At 47.3% G+C, this 14,281-nt stretch overlaps 1 protein-coding gene across 1 annotated transcript in view; it reads left to right on the top strand.

Annotated features, from left to right (window-relative positions):
* Window positions 1–14,281, top strand: part of Itga9 (integrin subunit alpha 9) — a 306,676-nt gene that overhangs the window by 235,417 nt on the left and 56,978 nt on the right. The window contains exons 21-23 of the mRNA XM_048423214.3: window positions 2,911–3,000; window positions 5,737–5,845; window positions 12,695–12,802. Of these exons, the coding sequence (XP_048279171.2) occupies window positions 2,911–3,000; window positions 5,737–5,845; window positions 12,695–12,802 (307 nt within the window). The remainder of the gene's footprint in view (window positions 1–2,910; window positions 3,001–5,736; window positions 5,846–12,694; window positions 12,803–14,281) is intronic.

The following is a 14,281-nucleotide window of genomic DNA, read 5'->3' as shown; positions in this document are numbered from 1 at the left end:
TAACAGTCATGCTGACACAATGTAACAGCTCCACACATCCCATGAAATTGCTGCCCAGAATACAAGGAGGCAGACGCCCACTGAAACTAGAAACGCTGTTTCTTAGATCCACAGAAAATGCACTGTTGGGCAGGTCCGCCATTGTGCTCTGTCCGTCCTTCAACACCTAGCGCAGCCAGTGGCCATGAAAAGGAACAGGACACGGAAAGGATTTCCTTGTCAAAAAGAAAACGATACAACCTGCCTCTAGCCCCACTCCCCGCTGGGAGGCTGGGAGGGCAGGGGTCAGAAGCACAATGGGGAAAACTTCCCTTCCTCTCTTAGAATGACATGTCCATTAGCGAGTGGTGTGGCTGGGCTTGAAGGCATAGTGGAAACACCTGGGGAGCTTTGAAATCTGCTGATGCCTGGTGCAACCCCACCCATGCCTGGGATTCGGAACTAATTGGTCTGGGGTAAAAACTGGGCATCGGAGTTTGGAGAAAAACTTGATTCTAATTAATGTTAAAGGTCCAGAGCCACTTACTTATTTAGTCCTGAATCCTGCTGAGCATGTCTCTGCTCTGTAGACACCTGTTAGGTGCCTGCTATTTACCAGTTACAGGGATAAGTGTAAAAAACCTCATATACATTAGTGTAAGCATTTCCAGCTAATCCCTTGGGTCATAAATATTAAAGAGATCACAAAGCCATTTAAACTTACTGGACTGGTCCACATATTTCTCTTGGAGATTTTGTAGAAATCTGGTCTACCCACCCCAAGGAGTTCTCCTAACAAATACTTGGCTCCCTGCTACGACAGACAGATCCCTAAAGCCCCTTATCTCAGATGTGACAGTTAAAATATCTGTCATTTCTCTTGTCTGTCACCACCCTTTGAAGGTCTCTTGCCTACTTAAAGCTTTCAGAGGGCATCAAACTGAGACTAAACAGCGTCTTGTGACCCCGCATCTCTCCCATCCGCAGCCTGGCCTGGCAGCCCACTTGGAAAAGTCCCAGCACATGGAGATTGAGGAATGGCAAACGTTGTTTGATGTTTGGCCCCTTTATCTCAGCTTTTCAACTTGGCTCATTCTGGAGCCGTTACTTGATGACAGATCAAACCATTATTGAGTGTGAGCTGCCAGCAGCCCCAGGTGGCTGGACAGATGACAGGGGAAGGGATGACTCTTCCATCAAGAGCCAATTCCTCAGGCCTGGAAGGATGCTGGGAGCAGGGAGGGTCTGGGCTTAGCAATGTACCAACTGCATTGACGAGGAGGTCACCTCTGGACTGACACCAGCAGTGACTCCGATGCTTAAATTACTCCCTGGAAAAGGCAAGGCAAGGAATCTAGAGCACCGGCTCCTGCTGTCACGTGCTGTGGACACCCTGTGAGGGACTGAGGTCATCCCATGTACGGAAGACAGGTGGATCCTGGGGCAGTGGCCCTGTGTGGTCAGAGTCATGGAGCACCATTGTGTTAGAACAATGGGACAGAAGAGAAGGGACTGGAGGGCCGTTTCAGTGCTGTTGCCATTCAACACCTGCTGGTTGGAAGGGGGGGGCTGATGGGAAGGGCAGCGGAGCAGGTGAGCTAGGTCTAGGGGAGTGGGTGAGATAAGCCCTGCCCCAAACCTTACAGGGTCTGGGGCTCCCAGGTTCCATCCCTAGAGGCAAGCTTCACTTTCACTTGGGAACCTTTGTCCCTTCCATGTGACAGAACCAGCCTTAAGTGTCCCATTGGTTCAGTGATTATACCCAAGAGCAGGTGTCCTCCCGAGGCAGCCACTCGCCATGGCATTCACGTACCAATCCTGACTGAGTTAGCGAATCGAAGTGATTGGAGTTCCATTGAGCTGGCTAGAAGCTCAGTGCCCTCTGGCTCATGGTGGCAGGGCTGGAAGATATCTGAGCTTCTCCTGTCGATCCAGAGTGGTGATCCCTCTGCCCCTGGGCTCATGGTTGAGATGTTCACAAACCTCCTTCCTGGCAACCGTGTCCTAAGTTTGCTGGTCACAGTTTATGCTGGTTAGTGTGGCCAACCTGCCACTGCCACTGGGTAAGGAGTCTCAGGTGAGGGATCTTCTTGGCTGGATTAGCCTGTGGACATGTCTTTGAGTTTTGATTGATGTGGTAAGATCTAGGCTCTTGTGAGCACACCATTGCCTGGGACAGCATCCTGTACTGTGACGGATGGGCAAAAACTGTGATAACACGCAGATGGTATGAGTGCATTCGTCTCTGCTACGTTTTTAAGTCCCTACCTTGACTTCCCTCTCCTGAAAGTGTGCCCCAGAAAAACCCTTTCCTCCTCTTTCCAAGCTGCTTTTATTTGGGGTGTTTTATCCAAGCAGTAGGAATGTAACTAGAGCACTGTTTACGAAGCAAACATTTCAGGAGGTCTCACACACGACAGAGGCTCCACCGTAGATCCTTACAGCGCACTCATGAGGACCAGTTAAATCTTGGCTTCTGCCACTCTGCTGGGACTTTTATTGGTGGGGGCCTACTCACCTGTGTGACAGAGAATTTGTGTCCTCTCTCTGTTCCACTATAGTCATCCTAGGGGTCTCTGTGCCCTCAGTTGGGGCATCCAAGATACGTGTTCTGTCCTGCTTCCCAATGTCTCCCCAGCTAGCCTGAGTCCCATCTGCCTCCAGCATACAGTTCCTGAGTAGCAAGCCTTCAGTGGCTTCTTCTCTTTCCTGGTCTTTTTCTCTATTACCTATGGGTGCTTCCTGGGGGTCACCTCCCATATACACTTCTTGCCCCACATCTTTGTATGCGCCTCTGTACAGGGGTTCTCTACCACTAACAGAATGGGACAGATAAGGTGAGTCTAAAGAATATAAGGATTGATGTGCAGCGTAGGACAGGCAAGTCAGCTGCACTCACCGCTGCCCCTGCGTCCTTCTCTTCCCACACAGTGGGAACATGGAGCGCTCCGAAGCCCTGCATGACAACACGCTCACACTGGCAGTTCCTCTGGTGCACGAAGTGGACACGTCCATCACTGGGTAAGTATCGGAGCACGGGGTGCCCTGCAACGGAAGGTGATGCTGCTCCCAATTTGCATGTGTCATAGTCAAGAGCAAGGGGCCCTGCCACCTCCCTACCTTCCAGCCTTGGAAAGCAGGAAGAAAATTTACCTGCCTGTGTTTTATTCGGTCAGTCCCAGCTACCCAGACACATAGCTGATAACACAGGAAGCAAGATGAGGAGTTTAGACCCCACAATTTCTCTAAACATTCTGTTATTATATGCACCCACTCCTAGCACCCATACCTGCCACACACAGTCGCTCCAGAATGCTATATAGTGGCAGGCACTGTGGTTATGGGATTAAAATGTTGGCCTAAAGCTGCAAGGCCAGAGGCTGCAGTCAGGTGTTCCTCAAACCCTAATCACAGGAAGGCAGCCCTTCTGATCAGCTCCATAGTCAGTTCCGACTTCTTGTATTTCTGTCACCGCCTTGAGCACAGTGAGAAACAGCACTGCCTCACGTCTGGGATGGTCGGGAATGGACAGGGAGCGATCACAACAGCAATACCACCCCGTCCAGGTGAAGTCCGCAGCCAGTCAGGGCCGTGTTTTGTTGGAAAGCAGGGCTGTTGGCTGTGGTCTGTGGGGACATGAAGTGACCTGGGTCAGCTTTCAGCCAGAGCTCAAGCTTAGAAAAATGAGAATTCAGTTCCTGTCTCGGGCAAACAGATTACACACTTCTCTGATAGCAGAGGGCAGGGGTGGGGAGGGCCACACAATCAGTTTAGATCAAAGGGGAACTCAAGGAATTCTTAACCCAAATGTAGGCTTAACTTTCTGAAAGTTAAGGATCTTATGTTTCTGTTTTCAGTGTTCCTGACTCTAAGCTTTGGCCCAGAAGGAAGATGCTGCTCCCTAGGGGGAGGGGTCACCCATGGAGTGGGTGGGGCCGTCTATGGAGTGGGTGTGGCCACCCTGCAGTGACAGGGGCCGTCCCTGCAGTGGGAGGGGCCGTCCCTGCAGTGGGAGGGGCCGCCCCTGCAGTGGGAGGTGCCGCCCCTGCAGTGGGAGGGACCGTCCCTGCAGTAGCTGAACCCTGCCAAGAGCCAGCAGAGTGAGGAGTCCCACATTTCATGGCATGGTTCTTAGACATAAAGCTCTGGTGAAATGTATTTGCAAAACGGCTTATGCTGCCTGTGTTCACAGCTCTGTTTTTAACCATGTGGTTTATTTATCTAGCCTGTCTAAAAGATAGTACAAAATGCCCAGAACCAGGCCTTGTTCTTGGGGATGAAGTAAAAACACCTCCCCCACACACTCCATCATGCCGTCAAGGCCTTGGGAGACCTGGCTGCAAGGTATTAACAGTCCCCCATGAAACCATCAGTTAAACAGAGGAGTCAACCTCTGGTCTCTCCAGGGATGGGCAGTGGAGTGAGTTTAAATGAAGCAGCTCTTGCCATTTGGCAGGGGTTGGAACTCACAGCGTCACCAACATAAAGCATTTACGATGAGAAGAGACGGTGGCTGTCCTCTTGCATTCTGTCCCACAAGGTCTCACACTGTTGCTTTGAGAGCCTTTGAACACCTGGAATCCACTGTAAGGTGCATCTGTCTGATTTCTGTTGAGCAGAACTGTCAGGTTTATTCACCTGGGCAGAGTGAAAAGTACTGTCACCAAGTGAAGTCACCTCTTCGAAGACCGTGATCTAAAAGTGTATGAGATCATGCACCGGTGAATTCATTCTCCTTTGAAATACCTATTTCATTTTGATGTTTTAGTCCATTTATTATTTGTGTGTAAGTGTGCAGGCACATGTGAGCGCGCATAGGATCCGTGGTACTTGTGGGAGTCAGAGGACAACTTGGGGAGCTCTAGGTCTCTCCTTCTACAATGTGGGCTCCAGGGGCTGAACTCAGGTCCTCGGGCTTCGTGGCAAGCCCCTTTACTCTCTCAGCCATCTTGCCAGCCCCTAAGATGCACAACTTATTATTCCAATAATCGCATGGAAGTCTGACAGATATAAATGGTGCTTAAAAATGAATTTGTTTAAAAAATAAATTTGTTACAGTTTTGGTTGCCAAAAACATAATTTACTTACATTTATTTCTCAAAAGCTTGTTATCAGTATATTTCACAGAGATTCCTTCCAAATGACAAACAAAATGTGTGAGTTTATAATCAAAGTTTTGTGGTTTTCTTTTTTTGTTTCTGTAACTTGATTTTTAAAACCTTGTTTTAGAAATATCATTAGGAGGATGCCTGGGGGAATGGCTCAGTCAGTGAAGTGCTTACACAGAAAATCATGAGATTCTGAGTTCAGATCCTCAGACCCCATGTAAGAAGTCAGAGGTCGCCATGAGCATCCGTAACCCCAGAACAGACAGATCCCTGAGGCTCTCGTTCAGTGAGAGTCTTTATCTCAGAAAATAAGATGGAGAGGAGAACACCTGATGTTCACCTCTGATCTCTATACCTATATGTTCACACACAAAAACAGATACACATATATAAAGAAACATAATCTCAGTATATAATGGTTTTGTAGCTATTGGTATGACCTAAGGCTAGAAGACATGGCAGAAATGTCCCTGAGGAAGCCAGGGGCCAGTTATGCCTACTGATGGGAGAGAGGAGTAAGCATCTACCTGGGAAAAGAATCAGGGGGAGACGTGAGGGAAAGAGAGGTGATGTTTGAGTTCTCAGCCCCACGGTGACCTAGGGGCCTTACCTCAGGTAGAATGACAGAGTTCATACTTTCCTCTTTCAGAGTTGTGTCCCCAACCTCCTTTGTGTATGGTGAGTCTGTTGATGCATCCACCTTCGTTCAGCTGGATGACCAGGAGTGTCATTTCCAACCCCTCAACATCACTCTTCAGGTAAATGATGGAAAAGCCAACCTTTTATCTTATTTTCTTTCCAGAGGGAACTGTTCAAGTCTTTTTCTGGTGTGGGGTGTATAGATAGATAGATAGATAGATAGATAGATAGATAGATAGATAGATAGATAGATAGATAGATAGATAGAGAGATAGCGCTACAAATCTGCAAACCTCTCTGCTTTTCATTTAGAGCTGTGGTTCTCAACCTTCCTACCGCTGTGGCCCTTTACAGTTCTTCATGTTGTGCTGACCCTCAACCATAAAATCATTTTGTTGCTACTTCATAACTGTAATGTTATGTTTTGCTACTGTTATGAATCATAATGTAAATATCTGATATGCAGGATCTCCAATATGTGACCCCAGTGGTGGTAAGCAACCCACAGTTGAGAGCCACTGCCAGAGATTAGTTTTGTCAAGAAGGCTTGTGTTTACTACCATCCCCCACCTTAAGGGCTTTAGGGGAGTCTCCAGGGACTTGGCTCATCCCTTTCCTCCAGGGTTTCCATGGTGACTCCATAGAAGCCTTCTCCTGTGGGGACCAGCCTTTCAGAAGTTCATTTTCATAAGTACACTGTGGGAAGTGCCCTGGCCCCCCACGGGGCCCAGGCTGACCAGGCTTTCTAACCATCAGCTCCTTTGGTTTACTGGGCATGTGATCTGTAGAAGGGCGTTGGTCCTTCTCTTGGAGGTTCTGACAGAGCCAGGAAGTAGCTAGTGGAGGCTTTGCAGGCTGTACGGCCTTGGTTGCCTGCTGACCCTCTTGAGCCTGCGGGGCTGTGACAAGAAGGTAGTCACAAGGGAAGATGTTGATGCTTTAGCTGTGCACCGAGATTTACTTTGCATGTATCTTCTATGTGCCATGGAATGTTACTCTGGTTTATTTCCCCCCAGAAATTTACTGATGTCGCTGTTCTCAGTTTGCATGTTGGACAAGAGTAAGCACTGGGCCAGCTTTGGTCTGTGAGGCCTGGTTTGTTGGTCTTTGCTTTGAACATATGGATTCTGAGGGTAGCTTTTCAATATGAGAGTGTGTGGATGTGACACTAGAGGGACCTCCACATTGGCTAGTCTGTGACCTTTAAGGGGCAAGTACGGGGAAATTTGGCCCCTGTGAGAAAGGGTGTGTAGCATGGCCCCAGCACTAGGTGACCCAAGCCTGGGCAAGGGCTGATCAGGCATTAACTGAAAAATACAAGAAGAAATGACCCCACTTATTCAGTGAAGACCGTATCTCACAATCCTGGGATCTGCCTTCTGTTGCATTCCTCTGCCTGCCCATCCTCCTACATGGAAAGGATGGTCTCCCTATGCGATACTCACTATCGGGGCCAAATAACAGCCATTTTCCTTGTCTGTGGTTCTCCTTAAGTGGACATAAGGGATCACAAATAATGATGTGGTGAGAGCTGCAAGGATGAAACCAAAGCATTTGGGGGCTCACAGACAATAATCTTCCTTTACCCAGAGTGTCCTCTGGGCCAGGAGAACCCAGAAACCAGGATGGATGGAAAACACATGTCTCCAGCATAGAGAAGATGCTTCCTTGACTAGCTAAGCCAGGCTGTCACATCCTGCCCTTGATTTACAGAGGAGACCGGGGAAGAGAGTTCAGGGTTCACTGCGGAGACCCTAGGGTGACAGCTGTGGCCATTCCTCTGGGTTTCCAGAGCCCCTCTTCGAGCCCTTCTACTGTTTCCCCTTGCATCTCTCAGCTGGATAGGAAACAAACACCAGGTAGATTTATTTTATTTTTGTGATTTACAACCTTTCTTCTTTTGAAATACAGGATGCAGGCAAGAGAATTATTTAGAAAGGTTCAAATGACCCAGACAGTGTCATAAAAAAAAAATCCTGAGGACTGAAAAAGGCAAGAGGAATGCTAGCTACATAAAATACCAGATTTATAGCAGATACTGACTACTAGTGCCTATTTACAGGACGGAAGAAAAGGATTGATGGGTGGGTGGATGGACAGACGACAGGGATCGATGGATGGGTGGATGGATGGATGGATGGGTGGGTGGACTGATGGGCAAACGGACAGATGGATGATGGGTGGATGGATGGATGGATGGATGGGTGGGTGGATGGATGGATGGATGGATGGGTGGACTGATGGGCAGACGGACAGATGGATGATGGGTGGATGGATGGGTGGGTGGATGGATGGATGGACTGATGGGCAGACGGACAGATGGATGATGGGTAGATGGATGGATGGATGAATGGATGGATGGACTGATGGGCAGACGGACAGATGGATGATGGGTGGATGGATGGATGGAGGGATGGATGGGTGGATGGGTGGATGGATGGATGGACTGATGGGCAGACGGATGGATGGATGGATGGATGGATGGATGGATGGATGGATGGACTGATGGGCAGACAGACGGATGGATGGATGGACAGGTGGGTGGATGGATGGGTAGGTATATGGGAGGATAGATGGAAGAATTCTGAGGGCATGCAGTTCACTCTTCCAGTTGGTTCCCTGAAGGTGTTTTTGAAGAGAACTTAAAGTTAGGTGTCTAGGAACCTAGCTTATTTCACAAGTGACCTAAAGCAACAAACCCAGGTGAAGACTGTGGCCCTGGAAATGAGTGATTGGCATGGTTGTTAGATAAAACACTGGTGAACTGTAAGCTGGGGCCTGAGGGAGCTTCAGCTGTCGGTTCAAGCAGGAGTCAGTGAGTTGGGTCTGAGAGTGGTCAATGAGCTGTGATTGGAAAGAGGCCTTCCACGTTAACAAAGCCTTCCTGGACCCTTATCTACTGACTCATTTCTCTGCTGCAACCCTTGTGATCACTGTTGTCTGCTGGAAGGTCACTCAGATCGGCAGTGATAATAACCAGGAGCTGGGGCTGGGGTGGGGAGCGGGAAGGGATGTGGAGAAATCCCTGGAGTGTTTCCTTATTCCAGCAACGTCGCTCCTGAAAAGCAGAAACAAGACTGCCCCACAGAGAGGTCTTTCTGTGTCGTTTATTCGTATCTCTGTCATTCAACAACATACATAGGAGCTAAAAGGCTCCAAGGCTCCACTGCAGATGTAACTGGGAGAAAGCAGATATTCTGTCTGGGTGGCTTTCTCTGCTTTGTGCATAGTTTTTCCGACAGAGACACGAAAGATTGTTCACTGTTAATAGTGATTGGTTTGTGGTTTGGTTTGACTTCATTTGGTTCGACTTTCCCATCAGGAGTCAAAATGCTTCCCTCACCTGAAGAATTATCAGGAAATATATTGCAGATGTCACGCACAAGCCTTCCCAAAACGCGGGTGTTTAAAGTGCTGGCATGGCAGGCTGCTGTTGTTTCAGCTCCTTGCTTGCATCTCATTACACAGAACCTCGAGATGTAGCCCTGTTTAGCCTGGAGCTTGCAGAGATCCACCTGCCCCTGCCTGTGACTGCTGGGGTCAAAAGCGTGTGCCACATCTGGCTGCTTTGTTGTTTTTTGAGAGCAGGTCTCATTGTGTGACCCAAGTTAGACTAGAACTGGTAACTCTCCTGCCTCTGCCTCGTAGTTCTGGGAAGACAATGTTGAAGGAGAGTGATAATACAAGCTGCCTTTGTCAAGTAAAAGCCGTGTGAGCCGAGACCTCTTCCCTGGCACTCACCCGTCCATGCTGTCAGCAGGATTCCCAGGCAGAGCAGGAGGGCCCTCTGCATTTCCCATTCTTGAGTTTTCTTGATTGAATTGTTTCAGCTGTGGCTGGATACTCTTTCCTGTTCCTATGGTAGAGGGCTGTTGTTGCAACTGTTGTTCTTTGGGAATCAAAAGTTGGCAACAATCTCTCATCCAGTCTTATCATTTTTAAAAATCTGTCCCCTGAAGCAGAACTACCTACTGGGAAAAAGAACTAAAGAGCTGGCTTTCTAGGGGAAAGTTGGCTACAGACAGAGCCCACTCCTTCAGTGTATGAATGCACAGTGGTTTCGTTTGTTATTGGTTCTACCTCTCTAGCCTCACCTTCAGAGATACATACGCTGAATACCTGAATCCTGTTTCTTATGCCCAGGCTGCCACTCCTTTGTCTCTCTCCCACTTACCCCATGCTCATCTTTAATTTTTTGACAAATTAAAATTGCAGCTTAGAGTGATAGGTGCATGCCTGTAGTCCAAGCCTTTGGGAGACAGAGGCAGAAAGAGCGTGAATTCAAGGACAGTTTGGCCTTAACAGTGAGTCCAAGGTAGACTGAGCTTTCATAGGGAAAGACCCTTTCTCAAAACAGAACTTAAGAAAACAAATCTATAAATATCACTCTTCATTTTTTATTTAAAAAAATCTTTAATGACACATATCTTAAACTTTGTCCATTTAAAGTCTACAGTTAATAGTTTTCCAGAGTGTTGTAGAACTTTGTTTCCTCAAAACTAAATTTAGAAATTGCCATCAGCTAAAAGAAAACCCCCACAGTCTGAGTACTGCTACACAGACAGGCCTTGACAGTAGGCTATCCAGGGTTGGCTCCAGACCCCTGCCATCGAGCAAACAGCCCAACAAACAAGTCATGTATACAATACCTATGTTTACCATATATTGTAGTGTTTACATGGGACACTGAATGTCTAGAAATACAGCAAACACACCTTAATTATGCATACTTTATTGGTGAAAACACTAATGGTCCTCTGAATCTTAGCAAGTTTTACTCTTGTTGCTGGGGAAGGTGTTGTCCCTGTAAGGATGAATGTTGACCGACCTGGCTTCTAGTTGTAAAGACTGGGGACCACTGGTTGACATTTCTGAAATTCAGATAGCAGGGACATCTGCGGCATCCACTGACTCTTGCCCTCCTGAAGAGTTCTTGATAGAATAAGATGCGGCTTGATGGTCTACCTACAGTAGAAACACTTAGGAAATCGGAGTCCATCTTCAGGTACCTGCCAGTGCCTTGCCAGCTAAGTTCACGACCTTAAGTTCTAAACCCTCCGTGGTCATTTCAACAGCTTCATGGCATTTTTGTCAGGAGTGCATCCCCTCTCAAGGAATCACTTTACCACTGATCATGAATGTTCACAACGGCAAACCCTGTCTTGGTTTTCAGTGTACTTTCCCTGGACTTATGATGGTTAGTTTAATTATCAAGTAATGAACGTCTTAGACTAACCCGGGAATTGAGTCTCTGTGAGTGATTGCCCATATTAGGTTGAACAGGTCTGTGGGAGATTGTCTGCATTTTGTTAAGGGATGTGGGAGGACCTGCCCACTGTGGGTGGCCCCATTTCCTGGGCAGAGGATGGTGGATGGCTTGAGAGTAGGGAAAAGGAGCTGCACACTAGTTTACATACATTTGTTCATTACCCTGGTCTTGTCTGCAGATGTAGTCATGACTAGCTGCTTCCAGGTCCCTGCCTCCTTTCCTTCTCTGAGGTGATGTGCTTAAACTTGAAATCATGAACTCAAATAAATACCACCTCCCTTAATTTGTCTCTGTAAGGCTAATTTATCACAGCATTGGGGAAAGAAACAAAGACTCACCGAAGACATCAGTCTAGAGCAGCTATACCCATATGGACTATAATTCTGAAGCAGTAAGACTTGGACATCAAAGTCGGTCCTCCATTCATGGGCTGCAGACTGAGTGCCGTCAGCAAGCATGAACACATCGGTCTCCCAGTGCATCTCCAAAATACATCTCTGCTCACAGCCTGTTTGCTTAGTTATTCACGAGTTCATTAGAATAGCACTTTTGATTTCCCCAGGGAACGTTTCCTCTGCATTCACAGTTTTATTGAATGGTGCAAGAAACCTTCCCATCAGAGTTCTTGGGTAGCCAGGTACATTGTCTGCTGTGACAATCTTAGGGAAGGAATCTTCTCTCCAGCAATAGATCACAGCAGTGAGTTAAAACATTCAATAAACATGTGTTAGAAGAAAGTCTGCCATTCAGTCTTTGCTACTCTGTTACAGGATGTGGGTTCTAGCCCCATGATTGTTACAATGTGTTCACCTGAGTAATGAAATGTCTTATCTCACCCGGGGAACTATTAGTCTATGCTCTGCTCTTATAATATGCCCATTTTCCAGATTCCTCCTCATACTGTTTCTGCCCTGGGTTTAGCTTGCACTCTTTCCTCCCTCACCTCATCCTTATTGGTCTCTTTGTTGCTTCTTTCTCCCCTACACCCTTACTTGGCTTTGAAATGAAGAAGATGGCCGAGAAGGGAAGGGGGTCGAGTTGGCAGGATTAGACACTGAGCTCAAGAAGGGATGCACAGATGTCATCCAGCTGTGCCAGCAGAATGGCCTGGGTAGCATGCGCACCTTTGTAGGAATAAGATCACTTCATTTAGGGACAGCCCCCATGGTCACTGAGGATCATTGTTATCTCACTGAAAAGAAAAAGAGTTTGGACCAAGACACTGGACCTCAAAGATTGTTCCTGGGTGTGGTATCTCTGGGAAATATAGGGGTACTACCCCCACTCAGACCAACTGCATCAGAAACTGGGGGTGGTCCTCCCCACACCACCCATCTGTATTTGAGCAAGCCCCATAGATCATTCAGATGTTGTTCTAGAATGTGAAAGCCCTTAAACCTTTTTTTAATATCTGAATTACCCTCAACTACCATCTGTGAATAAATATCTAGGTATGTAAAATTAAATATAAATTTTAGCTTGAAGAGGACAAGAAAAATATTTAGTATTTCATTTCAATTAAATTCAGATTCCAAATGATATAGTTCTATTTCATTTAAAAGCATATCTTAAAAAGTAAAGTCACATCCTAGTGTAAAGCTTCTGTGTTCGGTTCGGAGACTCTTAGGGCTCAAGAGCATAGCATGACTCGAAGGACCCTTGTCTTTTACCAACACTTGTTGTGTGCTCCAACCCACAGGTCTACAACACGGGCCCGAGTACCCTTCCCGGGGCGTCTGCCAGCATCTCCTTCCCTAGCCGGCTGTCACCGGGTGGCGCAGAGATGTTTCAGGTGCAGGAGATGATGGTGAGTCCTCCATTTGCGTGCTGTATTTGTTTCAGCTTTGAATGCCTGCTAGAAATTTGTATTCCACACCCTGGCACCTACTCACAAGGTTCAGGAAGTCTGACTTCACACTCTGGAGACACACCAGGGGAAACCCAAAGAAAGACTTGAATTTCTGTGCTGAGACAACTTGGTTGGTGCCATGAGACCTTGGAAGGGATGGCCATGAACTCATCCCCCGGGGTGGCTTCCGGTACCTCTGGGAACTCCCAAGGGCTATCTGCAGTCCTGTGCGTGTGAACGGATTTCTCTGAGAAGAGCCTCTGCATGTGTAAAGATTCTCAAAGGAACACAGCTGCCCAGGGAGTAAAGATCAGTGGATAAGGTGTGTGCATGATGAGAACAAAACCCCAATTCCCGTGCAGACGATGAGGCCACCTGACTGCATCCCCTGTAGCTGGCGTGTGGCCATTGCTACCCACGTGCTTAACACATACTCCTTGGCTCCAAGGATTTTTGCCCAGCTTCCTTCTTTCCTCTGCCTTTCATCTCATCTCCCCAGCTTCTGAGGGGTTCAGGCCTTCTGTATTCTACACTCCTACCCTGGGGTCTAAGCCAGACTCAGGAGTCAAAAATCTAGCCTATTCTGATGACAGCACCAATCTCTGTGCACCCAGATCCCTTCCAGGAATTAGAGGCTTTCTCCTCTCATGTAGATACCAGCATTCAACCGCAGAATCTACATCCTGGTGATTTCACTTAATTCCGGTCACCCACCAAAGGCCCCACCTTTTTTTCTTTTTTTCCTTTTCTTGTTTTTATTGAGCTATGCATTTTTCTCCGCTCCCCTCCCTTCCTCCTCCTCCCCTTCTATCCTCTCCTGTGACCCCCACACTCCCAATTCACTCAGGAGATCTTGTCTTTTTCTCCTTCCTATGTAGATCCCTGTGTGTCTCGCTTAGGATCCTCCTTGTTGTCTAGGTTGTCAGGGTTTGTGGACTCTAGGTTTGTTGGCAGAGACTGCTCATTTGTTTCCCGGCCACTCAGACTCCTGAAATAATCACACAGAAATCTGTATTAATTGTAGTACTGTTTGGCCAATAGCTTAAGTATATTGCTAGCTAGCTCTTATATCCTAAACTAACCCATCTCCATTAATCTGTGCATCACCATGAGATTGTGGCCTATCTGCAAAGCTTCAGCAGGCTCCAGAGGAGGCATCTGTCTCCAGCAGCAGCTCCATGGCTTCTCCCTGACCCCACCTACTCTCTTCTTCTCTATCTGCTTGGAACTCCCACCTTGCCCTATTCTCCTAAGCCATTGGCCATAATAGCTTTATTCATTAACCAATAAAAGCAAAACATGGACAGAAGAACTTCCCACACTATAGGTTAGGTTGTTGTTGTTTTGTTGTTGTTTTTTTTTGCTTTATATCTAGAAGCCACTTATGAGTGAGTACATATTATATTTGTCTTTCTGGGTCTGGGTTACCTCACTCAA

This window comes from Myodes glareolus, chromosome 4, assembly GCF_982192425.1.
Source record: "Myodes glareolus chromosome 4, mMyoGla1.1, whole genome shotgun sequence".
Classification (NCBI taxonomy): Eukaryota; Metazoa; Chordata; class Mammalia; order Rodentia; family Cricetidae; genus Myodes; species Myodes glareolus.
This window is presented reverse-complemented; position numbering and strand designations above follow the sequence as displayed.